The 23,461-nt window shown below is 38.7% G+C and overlaps 1 protein-coding gene across 1 annotated transcript in view; it reads right to left on the minus strand.

Moving 5' to 3' along the window:
* LOC139699781 (protein spaetzle 3-like) overlaps positions 1-23,461 on the minus strand; it is a 95,849-nt gene that overhangs the window by 6,227 nt on the left and 66,161 nt on the right. Inside the window, exon 3 of the mRNA XM_071598215.1 lies at positions 9,721-10,002. Coding sequence (XP_071454316.1) covers positions 9,721-10,002 — 282 coding nt within the window. The remainder of the gene's footprint in view (positions 1-9,720; positions 10,003-23,461) is intronic.

Below are 23,461 nucleotides of genomic sequence, written 5' to 3' on the forward strand. Positions count from 1 at the left end.
GATAACTCCTACAAATCAGTGTAACAGTGGCAAATATCCCCTTACTTCCAACTCTTGTAACTCGCTATTCTTATATCCCTGTTCGGAACATGAATTAACTAAGGCAATGTCCAAAATTAGTAATAAATACTCTGCAGGTCTTGATGGAATACCAGCCACTATTTTTAAGAAATCTTACGAGGTAATTAAGCATCCATTATTATTTTTAATTAACAAATCTCTAAAGGTAGGGAAATTCCCTGCCACCTTGAAAGTAGCGAAAGTCTTGCCCCTTTACAAGGGCAAAGGACCTAAAGATGATATGAATTCTTATTGGCCCATTTCATTGCTCAACCAATTTGGTAAAATATTTGAATTAATTTTTTACAATCGTTTAATATTATTTCTGGAATCCCATAGCTTACTTTCTCCCAACCAACATGGTTTCAGAAAACTCAGGTCTACATCCACAGCTATATATCAAGCAGTTAACAAAATAACTTCTGATCTGGACAATATATCTGAATCTCTTGCCTTATTTTTTGATTTTTCGAAGGCGTTTGATGCTGTCAATCACAACCTCTTACTTCAAAAAATTGAATGCCTGGGAATAAGAGGGACTTCCCTAGACTGGGTTAGATCCTATCTCCTGGACAGAAAACAATGTGTAGCCTTAAGTAAACAAGGAAGAGAGTACCTTTCTCCAGTAAAAAGTGTACTATGTGGTGTACCCCAGGAATCTGTCCTGGGCCCAATCTTGTTCTTCATGTACGCAAATGATCTACCAACATTACTGAACTCTGTACCAGGCGTGCTGCCTGTTGTCTATGCTGATGACACAAATGTCCTTGTGCCTGCCTCCTCTGTAGACACACTAATATTAACCTCTGATTTCGTTACCCAGCTGTTACATGAGTGGTGTCTCCTCAATTCCCTCCTCCTCAATGTTAGTAAATCTTCTTTAATTTATTTTGCTAATAAGAATAAATCAGCTGCTTGCATAACTGTAAATATTGATAACGAACCTATTGTACAAAAAAGTAATTCATGTTTTCTAGGCATCTCTATTGACAGTCGTCTGTCTTGGGATGACCATATTCTCAAACTTCGTAATGAGTTGAGTTCACTTTGCCATCTTATCAGATTCATTAGGCATACCGTCAATACTGAGGTCTTATTGTCTCTTTATTTTAGTGAATTTTACTCTCATGTTATATATAGTATTCTTTTATGGGGCCCTTCACCTAATGCTAATATTATATTTAAAATTCAAAAACGGATCATCCGACTTATTTGCTTTGCTACTCATGCAGCATCCTGTCGTCCCCTTTTTAAAAAATTGAAAATTTTACCCATTCCCTGTGTGTATATGTATTGCGCATCTGTGCATCTGTATAATTGTGAATGCTGGCATTTCCAATGCCAGCGTTCACAATTATAACACAAGGCATTCTGCTGACCTCCACCAAAACTTTGTCAGAACCTGCACCGCCGCCCATGGACCTAAACATATGGGCCTCATGATTTTTCATAAACTTCCTATAGAACTGAAAGCACAACATAAGCTGCCTATATTTAAGCTCAACCTTAGAAATATTTACTCTGTAAAATGTTTTATTCTATTAATGAACTTCTTGTCCCATGAGTTTCTTTGTATTTAAACATGTACTTAGTATTTATCATTTCTTTGTATAACATTGACATGTCCTATATCTGTCCTTGTTTTTTACAATTGTACAAATCTGCTGGGCAAATAAAATTACTTACTTACTTACTTATTGTAACAATGGCTTTGAGAGAGAGAGGAAAATCCCAGTTGAGAGTGGAGAAAAAAAAGTGGAGAGTGGATAAATGGTTGAAAAATCTGTTATTAAATGTTGGCAAATGGTTGAACGGACTGCTTTGATTGAAAGTGATTAGACGGGTGAAAATTTGCTCTGATTAAGGGTAGACAGATGGGTTGAAAAACCACTTTTAGTAAGGTATCAGACTAAAAACCAATTGGATCAAGGTTAGATAGACAGGTTGTAAATTAGCATAGATTTAGGGTGGAGAGATGGTTAGAAATATGCCTTAATAATGCTCAGTAACTTGGAATATAGGTTGAATTATAGAATATTATTAGTAGAAATAGGAGAAGACATGTTCAATTTAGTAGCAATCCATTTGTACAGGTCAACAAGTAATCTCAGGGAGGAAGCGGATGCTATATACAATCAGATATAGGATATTGTTGTGAACTAACCTAGAAGAAAATACTTGATAGAGATAGAAAATACAGGTACCTTGTTTTTTATTACAAATTCAATTTTCAGTTACTTTGTTTTCATTTAGGGTATTCTTTTTTCTAGAGATTTTCCAACTCTATGACCATAATAAACTTTCCCTTCTTCCCACATCTTGCAATCTTATTCTATTTAGCCAATTGACAAAATATTTCGATGCCACAGCCTGTAAGGCAGACATTAATTTGGGAATGAGGTATGATTTATCTCGCAATAATCCATATACATTAAGTTGTGACCTATGGATATTGTCAGGGAATTGGTCATACACAATGATCACATGATGATTATACCATAATATCTGAACATTGTACTACTCTGAAAATGTTGCCCTCTGAAGAAGCCAGATATTATCATGCACCTTGGAGCATGCTTATGTTACCATCATTTCATCTAACCTTATTTAATCATCTTTCTTGTTACTAAAAGATCCTCTCTCATGTGTAGGGAAGTATATCTCACCTAGTTAGATACCCAAGTAGTTTTATGGAAGTATATCTTACTTACATAGATACCAACGAACTTGTAGTTATCATGACCTAAATTATTTGTATCAGATATTTAACAAATATATTTTCATTAAAAATTTTAAAAACTTCATTTTTGATGTTGTAGGTCTGGTGTTGAATTGCCCCTCCCCAACCTCCTTAACGATCAGTTGCAAGGTACCATGTTGATGGAGATAAATGGCTAATGACAACGGCCACATAATAACTCCTTAAAAATGTTATTTTATTACTCAAAGACACCTTAAAATGTATTGAAGTGCATTGCCATTATGAAACTTGACATTAATTAGCTATTATAATTTCTTTAAATAAATTAATTTCCCGTATGAGTCTCTTGATATGGAAAGTTATTAATATTCAAAACATTTAAACAATAAAAATATTAAATCAATGTGGCTATCATTTTATTGTCATAATTTTTTTATATTACAGTGGTACCATTCTTGTACCTTATGATCAAGGTTTGATATGATCTCATATGGGAGTATCAGAGGGCTCTTCACTGAGGGTCAGTGTAAAAGCATTTGAAGCATGGATAACCTAAATAAGGATTCCCATAGGACCCAAAAATGCAAGATTTCTTTTGAACTCTGACTTCCCTCACATATCCAAACAGCTCGAGTTATTGTTGTTTTGTTTAACAATTACACATTTGTGCTTTTCCCTCGAAATAGCACCTACCCTGGGGAAATCTCGGACATCCAGATTGGCAATATTTCTGAAGACATGAAATGAGTACCAACGCTTGACATTTTTGGGACAGCTCAAAGAAGGAAGAATATAGTAGTGCCACAAATAACTTCTTGGAATCCTCCAGGAAAACAAGAGTTCAAAATGGAATCTTAGCTAAAATGATTTCATGACTATAGTATTGGAACCCTATAATCTACAAAGACAAACTATATGACATTGGCATTCTTCAAAAAAGTATATTAGAAAAAAATTCTGTTTTCAGGACACGGGCATTGCATATTAGAATTAAAATGGGTAAAAATCATGGGTAATTCTCTTGGAAGCTATTCATGTCAGAGTGAATTTTAAAATTGAAGGTGATTGCACCTATTTTAAACATGGCATAAACTTCAAACTAGTTAATTTTTCAAATATTGCTTTGATGGAAAAATATTTTGAATGTTCAATCACTCAAATACTACAACAAAAATTGACTCTCGTCCATATGTACAGATCCCCCTATGCAAATTTTGATTTTTAATGGAAAATATAGCAATTTAAATTTAGGCTTTACACATTATCACTCCCATTGTGTTATGTGGAGACTTAAATGTAAATTTCTTAAATTTACTCAGTGAAAAAGTCAAACAAATTCAGTTCGTTATGGACTCCTCTAATATCCATGCCTTACCACTGAAGCAACCATTGTAACAAGTACTAGCAGAACATCTATGAATCAGGACATGAAAAACTTAGATGATTGTTATATTAATACAATGGACTCTTGATTCACAGACCACACATATGAGTCAACAAATATAAAAACTGTAACTCATTATGCTTATAAGAGAACTTTTCTTGAAAACCAATTGCAGCTTCAAAGTTTTGGTTTAAAAAATGAATCATGTGAAGAAATGTACACTAAAATTACCTTTAGTGACAAAATGGATGCATTCCTTGACAATTGCACTAATACTTGGAAACAAATTTTCCAGTAAAGAATTGCTTTGTATATATTTATTTATTTATTCAGTATTAGTTCAAAAACAGCACATTTTGGCCTTTACATCGAACTATTAACAACGATAACAATGGACAATTTACAAACACCCAAGCCCTAGGTGGAGGAAAACTCACCCAGGCGGGAATCGAACCCGCGACCCTTGGAATGACAGATGAGGACATTACCCCGCCGCCACCAGGATCGGCGCAATATATTGTCATAAATATATGCAAGAAAAAGCATATTTGGCTAACAAGTGGAAAAATCAACATTAGCCAGGAAGAAAGGGATTTTTATCAGTTTGCTACAGTAACTGGAAATGAAAATCTTAAACAAGAATTTTGAAAAATACAGTAAATACCATGAGGAAATTGTAGCAACAGCAAAGCGATCCTATAATAATATTTTGATCACAAATATTAACAATGTAAACAAGACTTCTCAGCAAATTACACATAGGGCAACAAGTAATATTAATCGTTAAAGAAATTTTGAACCCATTATAGCTAGTGATGAGCAATTCAATCCAAACATCATTTTAAGTACTTAAAATCAAATTTTTAACAACAATTCAGGAAAAATTATTTCCAATTTAAATGAATAATTTGACTATTCAATTGTTCCCGGCTAAACTTTGTGGAAATTCATTTTAATTAAATGAAGAATACAATGTATCATTCCACTGTATATATTATATTTTTGATTTAATTAGAATTATTTGACACCCAACCACAAACAGTTCCACATTCCATATATTTGTATACTGCGAACAAAGATGAAATTTTCAGGATAGGCCATAATCTTAGCAATAAGATTTGCTCCACGAGGGATGATATTCCTGAAATATTAATTAAGTTTTCTATCCCTCAAATTGCCCGACCCTCAGTGTATATCTACAACCTATCTCAGAAGGTATTTTTCCAAGAAAACTGAAGTTGAGCAAAGTTATCCCAATCCACAAAAAGGGTGATTTCAACGTAGGATGTAGGAACTACAAACCAATAAGTTTGAGATATGATTAAGGCTGATACTTCATGGAAATCCATTTGTAATGCATGAAGAAAGAATCAAAGACAGCGTTTCGAGTGAAAATATGAAGTCTTTGATTCTTTCGTCATGCGTAACCAATAAGTTTGCTCTCTGCTTCATCAAAAATTGTTGTCAGGGTATTTGTAAACTTCTTAGAAAAACAATATATTTTCCAAAAGACCACATGGATTTAAGAAAGGGAATTCCACAGCACCCTATAAATTCATTAAAAATGTACTGCATACGATGGACCCTAACTGTCTATCCCTGGAGATATACCATGATCTTACTAAGACTTGTGACACTGCATATCATGATATTTTGTTATGAAATTTTATATAAATCTGCTATTTTCGGCATCTTAAATTAATGGTTCAAATCATACCTTCAAGGAAGACATCAACTAGTTTAAATATCCCACCTTAATGAATCCACAAATGACAAAATCAACGACCAATCAGTTGAAAAAGAGGTTAAAGTAGGTGTTCACAGCTCTATCTAGGGTTCTTTGCTATTTTCATTCTGCATAAATGATATACCAGATTGTACCTTGATGCCTTATCCATTCTTTTTGCTGATGAAACATTATTTCTAATAAAACAAGTCCTGAGCTACAAAAAAAAGTAGGCTGAACAGAACCCCATCAAATTAGGTTTCAAAACAATTTATTGTCATTATTATTAAGTATTCTACCGATTAAGGTAGGCTTTGGATGGACAAAACTACCAAATAAATATTTTGTGACTCCTAACAAAACACAATCCAGTAACCTACGCTACACCAGGTCCTTCTTCATCTCCGTGTACTTCCTTCCTTCCATCATCCCATCCAACATCCCTATCCTGTCCTGCCCCATCCTTGTTTGACTTATATTCTCCCCTCTATTAAAATCTTCAACATCCGACTGCCAATCAATAGGTCCTTGATCCATTTTTCCAGCCTCCTTAGGATTTCTACCAACGAACCCCTCTCCTCACACACCTTACATAGTGCTTCCTCATTTGTTTTCCTTTCCGTCCATTTAACCTGCTCCATTCTTCTCCACACCTACATTTCAAAAGCCTCCAATCTACTCATACTTCTATCATCCAGCTTCAGTGACCATGTTTCTGCACTGCACGTAGCTACACTCCATATCAAAGTTTAATGAGTTTTTTCTTAACATCCTTACTCAACATCCCTGTCATCAACTCTCTCCTCCTTGTAAAAGCCTCTTTTCTTAGAGCAATTGGTCTCCTCATGTCCCTACTACTTGGAGTGTGTGTGGTCCAAAACACTTCCGAGATACGTTAACTGTTCTACCTGCTCTAGTTTTTGCCCTCCTATTTTAATGTTTAGCTTAGCCTTTTTCTTTCTAGAAAATCGCATAACCTTTGTTCAATTAATACTGATTCTCATCCCATATCTATCGCAATGAGTTTCCAATTCACTCCGCAATGCTTGCAACCCCATGGCTGACTAACAAATTAGAGCTTGGTCATCAGCAAACCTAACTGATTTCACGAATTCCCTGCCCACTTTCATTCCTACCTCCAGTTCTTCCCATGCCTCTTTAATCATTTCCTCTACATACTGGTTGAACAGCAACAGTGACAATGGGCAACCCTGCCTTGCACCTCTTCCCAACACTGCCCATCCGGACTCCCCATTCCCAACTCGCACCTGAGCAGTCTGAGACATGTAAAGGTTGCGGATCAGCCTCCTTTCCCTCCAATCCATTCCTATTTTCTGCAATATACTCATTGGTTTTTCCCAATTCAATCTATCAAATGCCTTTTCAAAATCTACAAAACATGTAAATACATACTGATTGTATTCTATATTCCTCTCAATTAGTGCTCTCATTACCGCAATGGCATCACATATACCTCTCCCCTTCCTAAACCCAAACTGATCATTCCCTAAGTAATCATTTGCCCTACTCTCTATCCTTTTGTTGATGATGCTGAAAAATACTTTAGCTGCATGGGAACTCAAACTTATTGTTCTATAGTCCTCACATGATGCAGCCTTTACCTTTTTCGGAATAGGAGCAAACACTGATCTCACCAAGTCTTATAGCCAGATTCCTTCCTCATAGATACTACCATTAGTCTATATAGACTCTTCCTCCCATATTTTCCTAAACATTTCAGTAGTTCTGCAAGAATGTTATCCCCCCCCCACAGCCTTATTTAGTTTCATCTCCCTCTTAATGCCCTTTCTATCTCATCATCAAGTATGTCTGGACCCAAGCTATCTTCCTATTGGTCATGTCCTCTTTCTATGTCTAACCTTGTTGGCCTAAGTTCTTTGCCATAATGTTTTTCTTTATATTCCTTCCATTTCTCTTGGATATTTTCTGTCTCAAGAATTATCTTACCCGATTTATATCTAACTGTAGCGAAGATCATCCCCTCTTACTTCCTGATAGTGATATAACCTTGCTGTATAGCACACCAATTTTATCCTTCCTCTGCAAACATCCCATATGCTTCCCTTCATCTTCCACCATACTACTTATGCTTTATTTGTGGCCCATCTCAATTTATTGTTTTACTCTTTGTACTTCCATTTGCCTAACTGTGTTTACATTCTTCCATTTTCTTCTCTCATCTATCTCTGTTGTCATATCATCCATGATCCATTATATTCAATAAATGCACAAAAAATAAAATGCTTAAATTTTGGCAAAAATCCATTACTGTCAGTCGAAGTCTATGATAAGGACCTAATTTTTGCTGGCAAGGCAGATTTCTTGGGTTTTCGGATTGAATTGTCTCAAACTTGTCCCTATATATTGACAGCTCTAACTATATTTTCCCTGGGATATAATTAGTCATAAAATAATTATCCTAAAATGTGTTTATCATTCAAATTCTCAATCCAGATTATCATATGACATTATATACTGGGCTGGCTCAAGCTATAGTTAAAAAGATTTTCAAGATTAGAAACAGGCCATAAGAGCTATCATAAATTTACCTTTTAGACATTACTGCAGGCCTCATTTTCATGAGCTTCAAATAATGAAAATTGCTGCACTTTATGCATGCAATCTAATCTTATTTGTTAAGGAAAATATGCATGCATATGAACAAATGCAAAATAACCATCATCATGATACAAATAGAACTAAGCTTGACATTGAGGCAAAATCATCTAAATTGAGCGGTGAGGAGCCATACCATCAGGCTACATGCTGCCTTTCCATAATGCAAGGTCTCTCATCACAAATATTGTTACTGAATATCTCGTAAAAATCAATGTGAAGAGTGTTCCTCATCCTCTACAGAGTCAAGACCTTGACCCAATTGACTTCTTCATGTTCCCAAATCCGAAGAAAAATGGTATTGTGGCTGAGGTGATTTTGGAGGACTTATCAAAAATGGCTACCGGAATGTCTTCTAAGACTAGTAAAAATTGGGGGACTAGTCCATTGCCTCCAACCATGACCAATTTCAGAAGGGCAATACAAATTTGGAACATGAGTGAAGAACGTTCTTAAAAATATGATCATTTTAATTGAACAGTGCTCATATTTCTTCAAGTTACTAAATATTGAAATGATATAAAATTATTTCTATACACTTTTCCTCTCATTATTCAATGCATAGGGTAGATATTATTTTTTATTTAATGTATTGCCCTTTTCACAATTTTTAAATCTATCTAAACTATTCATACAACTTTCATATATTTTATTATCCACTGAAAAGTAGAAAAGCGGTGCAACAGATTTTTGTACAGATATTGTTTTCACTAAATTACTTTAAATTTTGAATTGAAATTAATGAAATTCATCATTCAAGTATAATTTCCGATTAAATCATATTACCAATAAATTTGGGTCAACTGCTATCAATTACTCAAAACTAATTCAAAAGAGCTGTTAGTAAACTCTACAGCTTTTTTTCTTGGAGGCAACCAAATTTGAAACGTTGATCTGAGCGCATTGCTGCCACAATTCTTCCCGAAGGAAAACAAACATCCGTGGCTTGTCACTCTACATCCCTCAAATGCATCTGATTTATATTCACATGCACTAATTAAATCATAAATGTAATAATACTATTACAGAGTTGTGGCAAGCTCATCACTTAACGCTATCACCACCTCGACAGCATATTTAAAAGTCAATTTAAAGATGTAATCAGAATTTGGTATAATATTGCCCAGAAAATTAATTTGATTGTGATGAGACAAGTTTAATAAAGGTCAGGGCAAAGAAAGCGTGCCAGGATGTCAGAGGCACGTCACGTACCTGCCCGTTTCCCTCGATTGATTGCCACGAAACGAGGACTGGCGAGGCACCCTGGCGGAGTTCACTTGAGGGTCGCCTCGGCCCGACCGCTCCCCGGCTTCCGCATTTGAGTCCGCCGGCGCCTCCCTCTCCTCCGTGGACCTCCGCTTCAAAGGCCCATTTCGGTGCGGGGACTCGAACACCTCCTGGGCAGGCGGTCCATATTCCTCGTCCATTTCAAATTCGCCGTACATTCGTTTCATTAAAGCTTTATTCTCGTCTATGAAAAGCTCAATACGATCTCTGAAAAACAAGAAATTCCATTCAAGGTTACATTTCCGAACACTGTGCGTGAAAATTCAATGTCATACAAGAGACTGCTTAGGCAGGATTAAATATGTTCACTATAGTTTCGCAATATTCGATCGAAGAAGACACCAAAAAATAAACAGGAAAGTAATGTTTACTGGACGCATCACATTTCGCTTGGGGAAACATTTTCATGACATTATGGAAGTGATATCGTTATAAGGCCTGCAGCGCAGGGTCAGTATTCGAGGTGTGGCAATTCAATAACCGGACAGGTTCTGCCACAGGCAAACAGCAAGTGCGCCACAGCAGGTTTGAAGATGTCGACTTTCGACATGGTACCTCATAGTTAGCTATTCACAAAGCTAGAAGCATATAGCATATATAAAAATATCCTGGTTAAGAGGCTTTTTAATGGTCGGACACAAAGAGTAATCATAGATGGTGTCCGCTTTAATACAATAGAAGTCACTTCAGGTGTTCCCCAGGGAAGAGTTTTCCTACCTCATTTATTTCTTATTTACGTCAACGAAATTAGCTCCGTAGCCACTGGCAACATACGTTTATTTGCCGACGATGCAATGGTTTACAGAGATATCCGTAATTCTGAGGATACATAGGCTTTAGCAGATGACGTAATGGCTATACAACGCTGATGCGACACATGGCAATTAGGATTTATATTTTAAAAAGTGCGTAGTGATGAGTTTTGGGAAAAAGAGCAATTCTCTTCCGGGCACCTAATGTATCAGGAATACCGAAATAGAAAGTGTATACTCGATAAAATACTTAGGCACTACCCTCACTCATAACCTCTCCTAGGTGGAACATATACGGGGAATATGTGGACAAGCTGATAAAAAAATACGGTTTAACAAAGAGTGTTGAAACAATGTGATGAATAGGCTTGCAAAGAGAAATGTTATCTTTTGCTCGTTAGGCCTCATTTAGAATATGCTGCCAGTGTAAGGGATCCTCATGAAGTTGGATTAATTGCCCAATTGGATCGCGTGCAGCGTAGAAGAGCTCGATTTGTAAAAAGCAGTTATGAGTATTACGTGTTTAATACTGAGTAGCGTATCAATATTATTAGGGGGTATTGGTAGGAAATCACTCACGGAGCGAAGACTAAATTGCAGATTATATCTAATGCATAAATTGGAAGGATGTCATTCAAGGGATGACGTTAGAAATGTGTTGCTAGCCCCATCGTCTTACGGTAGGGGTGATCATGTCATTAATATTCGAGAGATCAAGTGCAGAACAAATAATTTTAAGATGTAAATTTTCCCACGGTTGATAGGGAGTGAGAATAAAATAAATTTTGTCCGACCACGCTATGAGAGTAAGGTGTTTTGTGTCAAGTGTAGTCTAGTGTGTAATCACTCCAGCCCCACACCATGACGGTGGCTCGCAGGGTGCTACATAAATACAAATGAAAATTATATGTTTGCGGCTATTGACGCTTCCCCCACTCTGAGCTCGATGTGCATGGTTGTACATCGCTCAGTGACGCTTCAGCAGTCGCCCGTCCAAGTCCTCGCGCCAGCGCCTCGTCAAAAAAATGCAGTGTGTATATGGAGCAACGAGTTAACCTTAAGTTTCTTGTGAAACTGGGGAAAACGGCTACAGAAGCTCATGTCAAATCAAAGAAAGCACTTGGAAGTAAATTTTTATCGCACACACAAGTCTTCGAGTGGTTTAAAAGATTTAAGGAGGGATGCGAAACGACCGAAGATGATCCGCACCCTGGACGACTCTCGAAATCACAACCGGATGACAACATCCAGAATATGGGTAAATTGTTCGGTGAAAATTGTCGTCCGAATGACCGAGATCTTGCTGAAGTCTCAGGAATTAATGAAGAAAGTGTTCGTTATATTTTGCATCAATCATTTAATGAATCGCGTTTTTTTACCTATGATCCTTAAACAAAGCCCCAATTGATGCATGGGAAGAGTTCAAACTCACCACGGCAAATTAATGGAAAATGAGCAAAACAAAATTCAAAGCCAAGATAACCGTTTTTTGATGACTAGCGTGAAATTGTATGAGTTCACTGGGTATCCAAAGGTCCAAGAGTCTATCCGCATTATTACACCGAGGTTCTGATTGTCCTTCGTGAACGAGGGGGAGATAAAGACCTGATTTGGGGAAGAGCAATTCTTGGATATTTCATCAAGACAGTGCCACGCCAGCTCATTCCGTCTTGTCTGTGAAGGTATTCTTTGTGAAATACGGCATCACCGTGTTAGACCACACACCGTACTCGCCCGACCTGCCCCCCTGTGACTTCTTAATTTCCTAAGGTCAAGGGGACAATATTTGACAGCGTGGAAACGGTGAAAGAAAAAGCGACAGATGTTCTCAACAATCTGTCAGAAGCGGACGACCAGGACGGCTGTGAACCATGGAAAATTCGTCTTTAGCGTTTTAGGGATCGTCAAGGAGAGAATATTGAAGGCGATAAACTTTCTAATGGTCTGGTGGTCAATAAAACGTATTGTAGCCCTAGTCCGGCTATTTAATTACTACACCTCGTAAAAATAGAACGAAGTGTAGTCTGATTGAGGGGCGGATCATGGCGTACGGAGAGCGTCGAGGCTTTTGCTAAATCTTGATAACGTCCCGATACTTATGAAGGTAAAAAAAAGTGGTGCTGGGATTATCATATTACGCGAATTGTCGATTTGAAACAAGGATGAACTCAATTTAAACCATGAGAAATCGGTGATGACTGGCAGTTTTTGGTCTGTTTAACACATATAACTCTGGAACGGAATTATTCATGGCATTTTTTAAAAACTACGAAAGATGAAATGTAGTGGGCTAGAAGAATTGGAGTTAAATGAAGAAAAGCAGATTCATAGCATGTGGAAGATACAAACAAGCGTAAGTTTCATTTCGGTGTTTTTTATTCCCAGCGATGTGGCTGCATAATTAAGCATGAAATTGAAAGTTACCAGTAATAATTATTCCTCGCATCCAGTATGTAAAGGAAGGAATGAATTAATCTTTGCATGTGTTATCTATACATCTATTGAAATTAAATTTAAAATAATTCGCCTTTCCACATAAAAAAAACTTTTATTTACGACCTAGGTTTCGTTATGGTATAACATCATCAGGACCTCATCATTTGACCTGATGATGTTATACCATAACGAAACCTAGGTCGTAAATAAAAGTTTTTTTCATGTGGAAAGGCGAAGTATTTTAAATTTAATTTCAATATGAAGAATATCCACCAAGTGACGCCAGAAACTGTTTCATCTATATATCTACTTAATACCCCGCAAGCCACCGCAAGGGCGTGTGGCGGGGGTGTTAGGGCATCACCCGTAATTAAGGAAAAAACCGCAAGCAAAGCCATAAATTTATACAATCCACAAACAAAACATGGCATACATCCATGCAAAAATCCTTACAACCCACATATATGCACACACTCAAATACCTAAATTCTTTGCAATGTTTAATTTTGTTACGACTTGTAGATTAAATGTTTTTAGTGTTTATAAAATGACTGCGGTTTCTTACTACTATGATTCCTGATTTTTCGGGGAGAGAATGAGTATTTGTGCAATGAGTATGAAGAATGAGTATCTGTCTCTCTCTTAAAGCCTTCTCCTCGCTGCCTCTCCTCAAGTATGGGGTGACTCCCATCCAACTTCCTCCGATACCCAGTCACACTTTCTTCCCATTGCAATTAATTTTGCAGTAGAACAGATCTTCATTGAACTTTATGTAATTCCTTGCTATCTATATCTCTACATAACACCCCACAAGCCGCCGCAAGGACGTGTGGCGGGGGGTGTTAGGTCCCCACCCGTAAAAGGGAACAAAACCACATGCAAAATCAACACATCCTTGCAAAACTACACCCACAGTGGCGCGTACAATCATGCAAAAATCCTTTCATTCTACACGCATGCAAATGCATATACTACGATTTAACAAAAAATTGCAACTTAGGATGCAGTAAGAAATTTATTTAACATCGTCCAAGCTAGAATTGGAAAAGAAAGGTGAAATGCCACCATAACACGAACTTACAGCATACGTAAAACGCTCTCCTCCCCAAGGACACAGGTAGGGAACGTGACCCAGCGCTGCAGATAGCGGGAGGGTCCCCCCTTGGAGAGAGACGAGGGACGGAAGGGGAAACTCAAAAATAGGCAAAGGAGAGCAAAACACACGGAGTCATATATTATCTTCCATTCCCTTAGTTTCTCAAATTTCACATTCTAAGCTCGATCACCCCTCAAAATTCAATATTTCCAGCATCTCCCACTCTAATTGCTTTGTTTGTATTTCTACCAGCAACCCCATCTCTTACCCTCCCACGTTTAGCACTTCTTCGCTTGATTTCCTTTCTGTCCAATTCAGTTGCTCCTTTTCAAAACCCTCATTTCAAAAACCTATTATCTATGATGATCCTATTTTTCCATCGTCCAAATTTAAAAGCGATTTAGGAGTCAACAAGTTCGACGTTAACACGCTTACCAACCCGTATTCGTCATCATTCGAGTAATTCAAAATTACTCTCCATATTTGTCTTCCTCTTCTATTCACTTGGTGACCCAGTCATCAATTATTACTTCTCTTCAAAAGTTTCCTCACCTAAAGCCATTCATCTGACCATGAATGCCCTGAGTAATAACTCACATTAGACTAAACACTTCCCATTCAGGTGTACTGTTCTATCTGCTCTAGTGATAGTCCTACATCATTAAATTACCTTTTTACCTTTTCTCCTATCGTTGTTTCTCACATTGGCTTTGCAATGATTGCTATCCCTTGGCTGACTGGCTAAATGAGCTAAATCAGTTCCCCTCCTACATTCATTCAAACATCCAGCAGGGAAAATTTGGGAGCCCCTTCTCATCCCATGCTAATCCTCCATCCACCATCCACACCTCTTCAGTCTGATACATGCGCATTTGTCTTGTGAGTCTACTGAAACAGCATCTTTCGCAGTAAGTTCACGAATTTCGCTACATTTCCTATTCTGAACGCCTTCTCGAAATGCACGGAGCAAAATAAACATACATACAGTTGGTAGTATTAGTCTTTTCATCAGTTTATTCCATTAGCACGAGTATTCTAGCATCCCTCGGGTCTCCCCTTTTCCTGAACCCAAACTGATGCTCCACAAAGAAATAATCACCTGTTCCCCTCTCTAAAATTTCGCTAGTAAAACAAAGGTTTCCAAACTAATTCCTCCCATATGAATACTACAAATGGCCGTGCAAATTTTCTGAGTTCTATGATTGCTTGTACCCTTGAGTTGTCCTGGAGGGATATTATCTCGTTTCTATTCCCATAGTCTTTCTTTCGATTTCATTATCATTTTGCCTTGTGCATTAAAGCCATTTTATAATTGGCAGTCAAATAATTATGCATGAACTATGTGCCTTCCTCATCGACACCGTATTCGATCGGCAACGTGTATCATTTTAAGTTTCAATGCTACTAAATTATAACTGATAACACTTGAATATTCCATTTTTGTGAACTTATAGTGTTCTTATAGGTACTAGTTGCAATGATTACTATAGATAGGGGCTAGTTGCGACTAAGCTAGATACCAATATAACCCACACCTCCCAGAATCTATCGACGATTTCCACGTATTCCTACGCTTATAGTGGCGCTTAAACCTGATATGAATTACTTCTCCAGAACAACTCTTTTCTCCCGGCGGTCATTCCTTGATCCAAAACCTGAGTTTCCAACTCCACTCTCACCACTTCCTTCGCCAAATCTCCGTTCTAATCTCCGGCAAAATTCATCTACACCTACACAGTATCTCGTAAACCGCCGCAGGAGCAGGTGGCGGGAGGTGTCAGGGTAACATTTACACATGCACTAATATGTCCATATTCAAGTTCATACATGCATATGAATATATACTTGCTCATATACAGAAACAAACTTACACAACCACAACATATATCCATAGACGTCTTAATATAATTGATGATGGAATAAATAATTAAACTTAGGTTTTTTAATTAAAATATTCGGGTCATTGGGTTCAATTTAATCAAGATTGTGCATCGCACGAGGGAAAAACAAGTACTTCAATCTGTCGGTGACGGTGCCCAGCTCTAATTTGGAGCTATAATAATTTGCTCCTTGTTGCAAGAAAACTCGGGAGCACTTTACCTTTCTAACAGCATGATTCGAGCCTTCTATCTTCTAAAATCAGGTGGGTCCAACGTAATTCCTCCTGCATTACAGCAACCTGTCACGCCTTCTTTCTTTACGCAGAAATATTTCACATGACCTGATAAAGTGCTGGATCAGCACATGTAAATGCTTTCATCATAGGGACCAAGTAGATTCGACTGCATACGCTATGATTCTTCCCTATACAAAAGATAATGCGATACGATCGTACTCCAAGAATTTAATTTTGGGAGCGAATTCGCAGACGAGTAACACGAAGTTTCGAGGATCCTCGGAAATATTGGATTTGGTGCCACTTAAAATCCCTTCCTGTACATCTAAAGCCTCCCCACAAACAGATGGCAGGACGAGTGGCAGGGGGTGTTAGATTACTGCGATACTATTACTACTACTCCAATACTCCCACACACGCACGTCACCCCGCGTTCCACCGAAAGGGCGCTTGGAAGGGAGGAAACCACGCACCATTCATGTGACATCTGTTACGCACATTGCGAGTATTATACTATTAGTAACTACTCCACTGGCTACTACAAGAAGGCCAATAAGAGAACTCATTACATAGGGCGGACTCACATGCAACTCGGTCAATAATTAATTATCAGTTACTCATCTACTCATGTATAACGGGCAATAGACTATACCTACATATTTATTTACCCGATACCGCGCCACCCAGGCCAAGGGTTTTTCTATCCGTTCCTACGTCTATCTAGCCTATTCTGTGAAAATATTTTGACCTGATTATGCGATTGGGAGACTTATTCTTCTATATCGGATGCAAAATCATACGACTGATTTCCTTGTGATAGATATACTCTAGTTCTGAGTCTTCAGATACCTACATCCACATAAATTCCACCGATAGGGTGCCACTCGCCAAGAACACAAGAGGGAATGGAGTAGATCGCTAATACTACCTCTACATCTACTTAAAAACCCAGAGATCTACCGACAAGCTGCGTGGCATGGGCTGTAAGGACAAGGTGGAAAGGGTAAGAGAGGAGGGAGAGTGGCTGAAGGGATGACGGGAGGGGGGAAAGGCATCCCCCTACAATCCCTGAAAAGAACGAGCAAGGAGGCTCTCAGAAGGGGAAGCCACATCAATTTGCAAACATATAATTTAAGAATACATGTAAGCGCAAAACTTCATCTAAAAAAGTGAAAATTACCCACTGAAAAAGTTTTCGTATCAAATAGGATATGGGAATCTTTTAAAAATGTCCATCATACAGTTATATAAGAGGCCACCACCATAGTAAAGCAGGCCGAGCAGAATTGAAAATCAAGAAGGGGAGAACATTTATTAAGCTACGGTCATGGAACGAGGTTCCCACTCCTAAAGCCACAGGCAGAAAAAGTGGTGCCCTGCTTATGCGGACTACCCTCATGAGACATCACACCCGCGGAGAGGGACGACGGGTGAAAGGGGAAGCTCAGAAGAAGTTAAACGAATGATGGATAGAGAGTGTTTCAGCATGCAACACGTTGGGTATAACGCGTATTTCATCCCTACTCGGTCATGCGGGAAGGGATTTCCCAACAAAACATAAGAGATCAGTTGAGAATGCATGTTTACAAGTGTAAGTGTTCCTTCCCCAGTGGTTGTGGGTGGCAATTGGTATTCTTGTGGGCTATTGGCCTACAGGTAGTTTTTTGGAAAAAAATGTATTATTTTTCAAAATTATCTCCTTTCAGTTATAAACACTTTTCCCAGCGATGTTCAATAAGTTTGATACAATTTTAATGATAAGATCTGTCTTGATCCTCTAAATAGCCATTAACTGCCGACATCACTTCTTCATGGTTGGAAAATCTTTGACCGCAGAGCCATTTTTTCAAGTATGCGAACCGAAAATAATCGGAGGGGGCTAAAACTGGCGAATAGGGTGCATGAGGTGGCAATTCTAATTTTAATTCATGAATATTGGCCATTGCAACAACGGATTTGTGAGCTGGTGCATTGTCTTGATAAACAACACTTACTTTTTAGACGAATGCGGCCGCTTTTGCTTGATTTCTTTGCTCAAATGTTGCAATAAGTTCGCATAATACTCACCGTTGATGGTTTTTCCTTTTTCAAGATAGTCAATGAAAATTATCCCACGCGTATTCCAATAACCGATGCTATGACAATGCCTGCAGATTAAACGGTCTTTGCTTTCTTTGGAGGCGGTTTTACCTTTTGAATACATTTTTTTAATGTCTCCGGTGTGAAGTAATGGACCCATGTTTGATCCATGTGTATGAAACGGCGCAAAAATTCTGCTGTTGCTGAGAAACTTTGCTAAAACTCAATTGAAATATTTTCACGACACTGGTTTCGCTCGAGTGTGAGCAAACGCGGCACCCATCTTGCACACAGCTTTCTCATGTCCAAATTTCCAGTTAATATGCGATGAACCGCACTTTTTGAAATGCCTACTAGCTCGCGCACTTTCAGTCGGCGATCATCCAGCATCACTTCATGGATTTTCTTCAGTGTTTCTGGAGTCGTCACCTCATTTGGTCGATCAATGCGATGATTGTCTTGACAGCTCATACGGCCTCGCTTAAACTCTGCCACCCAATATTTCACTGTTTTAAACAAAGGAGCAGACTTACCAAGAGTAGAGTCCAGTTCAGCTTTTATAATGGTTGGGCTGAGGCCTTTCAAATGAAAGTATTTTATCAAATAACGATGACCAATTTTCCCCATGTTCACAAATTCACTGAAAAAGTTCACTATTGATGGCTGCCAAACAAATACTAAACAACTTAGCGTCTTCATACTTGAAAATTTTGCTTTATAAATTGCGTACTTTCTAATACAGTGATATTTTTTCAAAGATTACCGCCATCTCTAGGTTTTGCCGGGTACTTCTGGGACCAGCCTCGTAAGCCTGTAATTGTTCCACCGGAAATGGTTTCCTTTGGAAAGATGGTTTTTAGACGATGTGGAAACTGGTTAAGGTCAATACGGTGGGTTTAGAAGTCGGGAAGGGAAGGGTTTACGCGAAGGATCGGCAAGCGCTACGCCGAGTGGTGCCGTCTATGGCTGTATTATTCTATATTTTTTCTTTAGTTACTTATTTTATTTTTTATTTTGTTAATTGTTATTATTTTTCTTTCTCTAATTTCATCTCGAACCTTGGGTAGATGAATGAGAAAAGACATGAGAGAGGGTGGAGTAATTCAGGTAATCAGGACTGGTGAATAATTGAAAAGGTGACAAGGATGAGCTGTCTGAGGGTAGGAAGTTGAAGGTGTGGATGAAACAGTCGAAGAATGGAGGGTAGAGCAAACAAATTCCTTATGTTCGAAACCAAGTCCTCCATTAACATGTATATACGTATGCGTGCACCACCATCGTCTTTTCAGGGATTTTAAGTGGATGTTTGCTTCTCCCTTCCTTTGCCCCTTGCCCTTTCTACCTCGTGCCTACCCCACCTGTAACACAACCCTTTGGTGAATCGTGGGGTATTTATGCAGATGTAGAGGTCGAAGTATTTCTGTGACACTTTACGCTTTATCGTAACACTTTATTTTTTACGGATCGGGCCGCCCGGCGTAGAGCCATCTCAATTTCCCGAATGAGACCTTTTGCCGAAGGATATCATAAACTAAATTTATATTCTAAATGGGGCTTCACAAAGGCATTATAGACACAAGAGATTCATATGCCTCATTATAAAAGTAGTGCGTCTGATTGTATTGTGACGCGACTATCTATGGCAGCGCGGTAAAACTGGTTGGGAAATGTGTAGGAATGTCTGCCCTTAAAAATGAAATTGGTCGCCAGTTTGCTCCGAGCAGTCTGGGCGGAAAGATGTGCCTCCGCGTGAAGAGCGTTTTACGATTTTGTGACGGTGTGATGGTGCGTTCGCTTGAACAGCAATACGCCATCAAGTTTTGCGTGCAGCTTGGAAATAGTGCTACCGAAATATTCCAGATGCTTCAAGAAGCCTTTAGCGATGACTACATTTCAAGGTCACAATCCCGGAGGCGGAAAAAGGCGTTCACAGAGGGCTTGGATGTATTGCCGACGAACCCATTCTGGACGCCCAACAACGGCCAGAACCGACGAAAACGTGAATCGCGTGCACGAAGTTTTGCGTTCCAATCGTCGATTGAACATCCAGCAAATTGCTGAGACCCTACACTTGTCCACATTTGCGGTACATGGGATATTGACCGAGGATCTGGGAATGCACAAGGTCTGCGCGAAGCTTGTCCCGAAAGTGTTGACGAAGCATCAGAAATAACTTCGAGTTTCGCGCTGTCAAGAATTTTTGGAATTTATTAAAAATAAGCTGGACTTTCTTAACTCTGGCGTAACCGGAGACGAATACTGTATGTTCGAATACGACACGGAATCGAAAAGGCAGAGCAGCGAGTGGCACACAAAATCATCCCCCAACCCAAATAAAGCGCGAAAAAACGATTCTCGCATCAAAACGATATTTTTTGTCTTCCTTGACGTCCGAGGAATCGTCCATTTCGAGCTAGTACCGCAAGGAGAAACTCTCAACTCAGCCTTTTACCTGGAGGTGCTCAGGAGACTGAAACGCCGGGTCACGCGCGTGAGGGCTGACATCAAAGACACGGTCAAGCTCAACCATGACAATGACCCCAGCCACACGCCCTTCATCGTTACCGCCATCCTCAGATACATGCCATTACATCTCCGTCGAACATCTTAATCTTAATATTCACTTCGCGGTACAAATCGATTACACAAATCAAGAAAAGCAGCTGCCTGGTTACACCTCCTTGAGGTTCTAACTTGGGCCTGTTTCATTTTCCCTAGTGTAAATCTGGCGTTTAATTCTCGAATATTATATTCATTATTTGAACGTTTCCACATTTAGAGGTAAGAATAATTGACAAGACTTCGGCGTTGAAGCAAACGGCTCTGGATTTTCTTAATAAATTCAAAGTAGCGTATAATGACATTTGTTCTAATGATTTCCAACCCAGCTCTAGAAGCATTTCTTTGACGCTTTTTGTTTTGTCGCAACAGCTCCAAACGTATCGGGCCACCATGCGTTGAACTTTTTCAATATCCCCGGTGGGACCCTTGTTCATTGGTTTCCATACACTGCATTCATATTCTAATGGGGCCTCATAAAAGCATGGCAGCACCGTTCCTTGGCCTTAAATTCATCACTATTAACAATGCGTTCAATGAATCCCAATTTTTTATTTACTTGCCCGCTTTTTTATGCATGTGAGGGCCCCATGATAAGTCATCAGTTTTAGTTATACCTGGGTATTTTATCGTATCCACTACTGCAAAACCACCCCAGCAAGTTTGGACCCGTGTATCATTTATATACATTTCTCTAGGACGCCCTACTATTATGACGAAAGTTAAGTATAACCAATTTCCAAAAGAAATATCTATGCAATTGTAAAGCATACACGTAGCTTTTGTAATCTAGAGTTGCAATATCAAGAAAAATGAAAGAAAACATAGACAAGATATTAATTATGAATAAATATAGATTCTGGATAAGTAATTCAAAAATACGTACTAGGTGGTTACACTGACATTAAACATCCCATTGGATTAGTATATTAGAAAAAAATGCTGGTTGGCTCGAGGGAATCTAAGTTTCATCATACAGTTCAAAAAAACCTTTTGAAAATATAAGAGAGAGGTGCTACTCCGCTTCAATTAGATAATTTCTATTCAACCGTTAATATACCGATTAAGGCTGGTTTTTGATGGACACAAGTTACCAAACGGTTGAGCGTCAATTCCCTTGTCTTTCTAAAAAAAATAAAATCCGATATCCTACCTCACCTTATGCTCCTTTTCGATTCTCCATACTTCCTTCCTTCGTTAATTTCGTCCAACATACCTATCCTATTCCTGCCCATTCCTCGTTCGCCTAACATTCTCCCCTCTATCATCATCTTTAACATCTTATGGTATATTAGAGTGCTATGCATCCATTTTCCTGCCTCCCTATGATTTCTCCCAGTAATCCCAGCTCTTCCCCCACCATATCCAACATCTCCTCATTTGTTTTCCTTTCTATCCGCTTCACCTTCTCTATCCTCCTCCACACCCACATTTCCAAAGCCTGCAATAAATGCCAACCATTCTGCTACAATGACCACGTTTCCGCGCCGCACAAGATCACAATCCATATCAAGGTTTTGACGAGCCTTTTCTCAAAAACCTTACTCATCAATTCCTCCCTCCTTGTGAAAGTCTCTATGCCTAGCGTAATTTTTCTCCTTATGTCTCTAATACTTTGACCAATTTCGGTCCGAACATTTCAGAGATCTGCTCCACTTGCTCAGGTTTTTGCCCTCCTTTTCTTAACATTTTGAATGTTATCTAAATTTTCTTTTCTCTTCCTATAAAACCGAATAACCTTTGTTTTATTACCATTGATTCTCATCCCATACCTTTCGCAATGAATTTTCAACGCACTCAGCAGAATTTGCAACCCCATGACTCACTGGCAAAATAAAGCTTGGTCATTTGCAGGCTTGACTGATTTCATTAATTCCCCACCGACTATCTCCAGTTCTTCCCATGCCTCTTCAACTACTTCCTCCACATGTACGTTCAACATCACATGAGATAATGACCAAACCTGCCTTACTCCTCTTCATAACTCTTCCCGTCCGGAGTCTCTATCCACCACTCGGACCTGAGCTGTCTGAGACATGTACAGGTAGCGGATTAGCCTTCTATCCCTCCAATCCATTCCTATTTTCTGTGATAAATTCATTTATTCTACCTAATTTACTCAATCAAACGCCTTTTTGGAATCTAGAAAACAGGAAAAAACGTCCTGATTTTACAAGAATTCTATGTTCCTTTCTACTGGTGACCTCATTACTGCAATGCTATCCCGCGTGTCTCTCCTCTACCTGAACCCAAACTGGCATCCCCTTAGTAGACATTATCCCTGCACTTTGTCTGCAAGTGAAATCAAACTTCTCGTTCCGTAGTCCTCACATATTGCTGCCTTTTTCTTTGGAATAGGAACGAACACTGATCGAACGCAGTCTTCCGGCTAAATTCCTATCTTATAAATGCACCCACTAGGTCCATGAAAACTCTTCCTCGCGCACTTTAATAAACTTTTAAGTCATTTCGCGGGAATTTCTCTACCCCCACGACCTTATTCGATTTCAATTCAATCAATGCCCTTTATATCTCGCCACCGTTTAAGTCTGGACCTATGCCACCCTCGTCTACGACATATTCTATCTATATCTAAGATCACTGGTCTAATTTTTTTACCATACAGTT

Source organism: Hetaerina americana, unplaced genomic scaffold, assembly GCF_022747635.1.
Source record: "Hetaerina americana unplaced genomic scaffold, ioHetAmer1.1.p SCAF_90, whole genome shotgun sequence".
NCBI classification, from domain to species: Eukaryota; Metazoa; Arthropoda; class Insecta; order Odonata; family Calopterygidae; genus Hetaerina; species Hetaerina americana.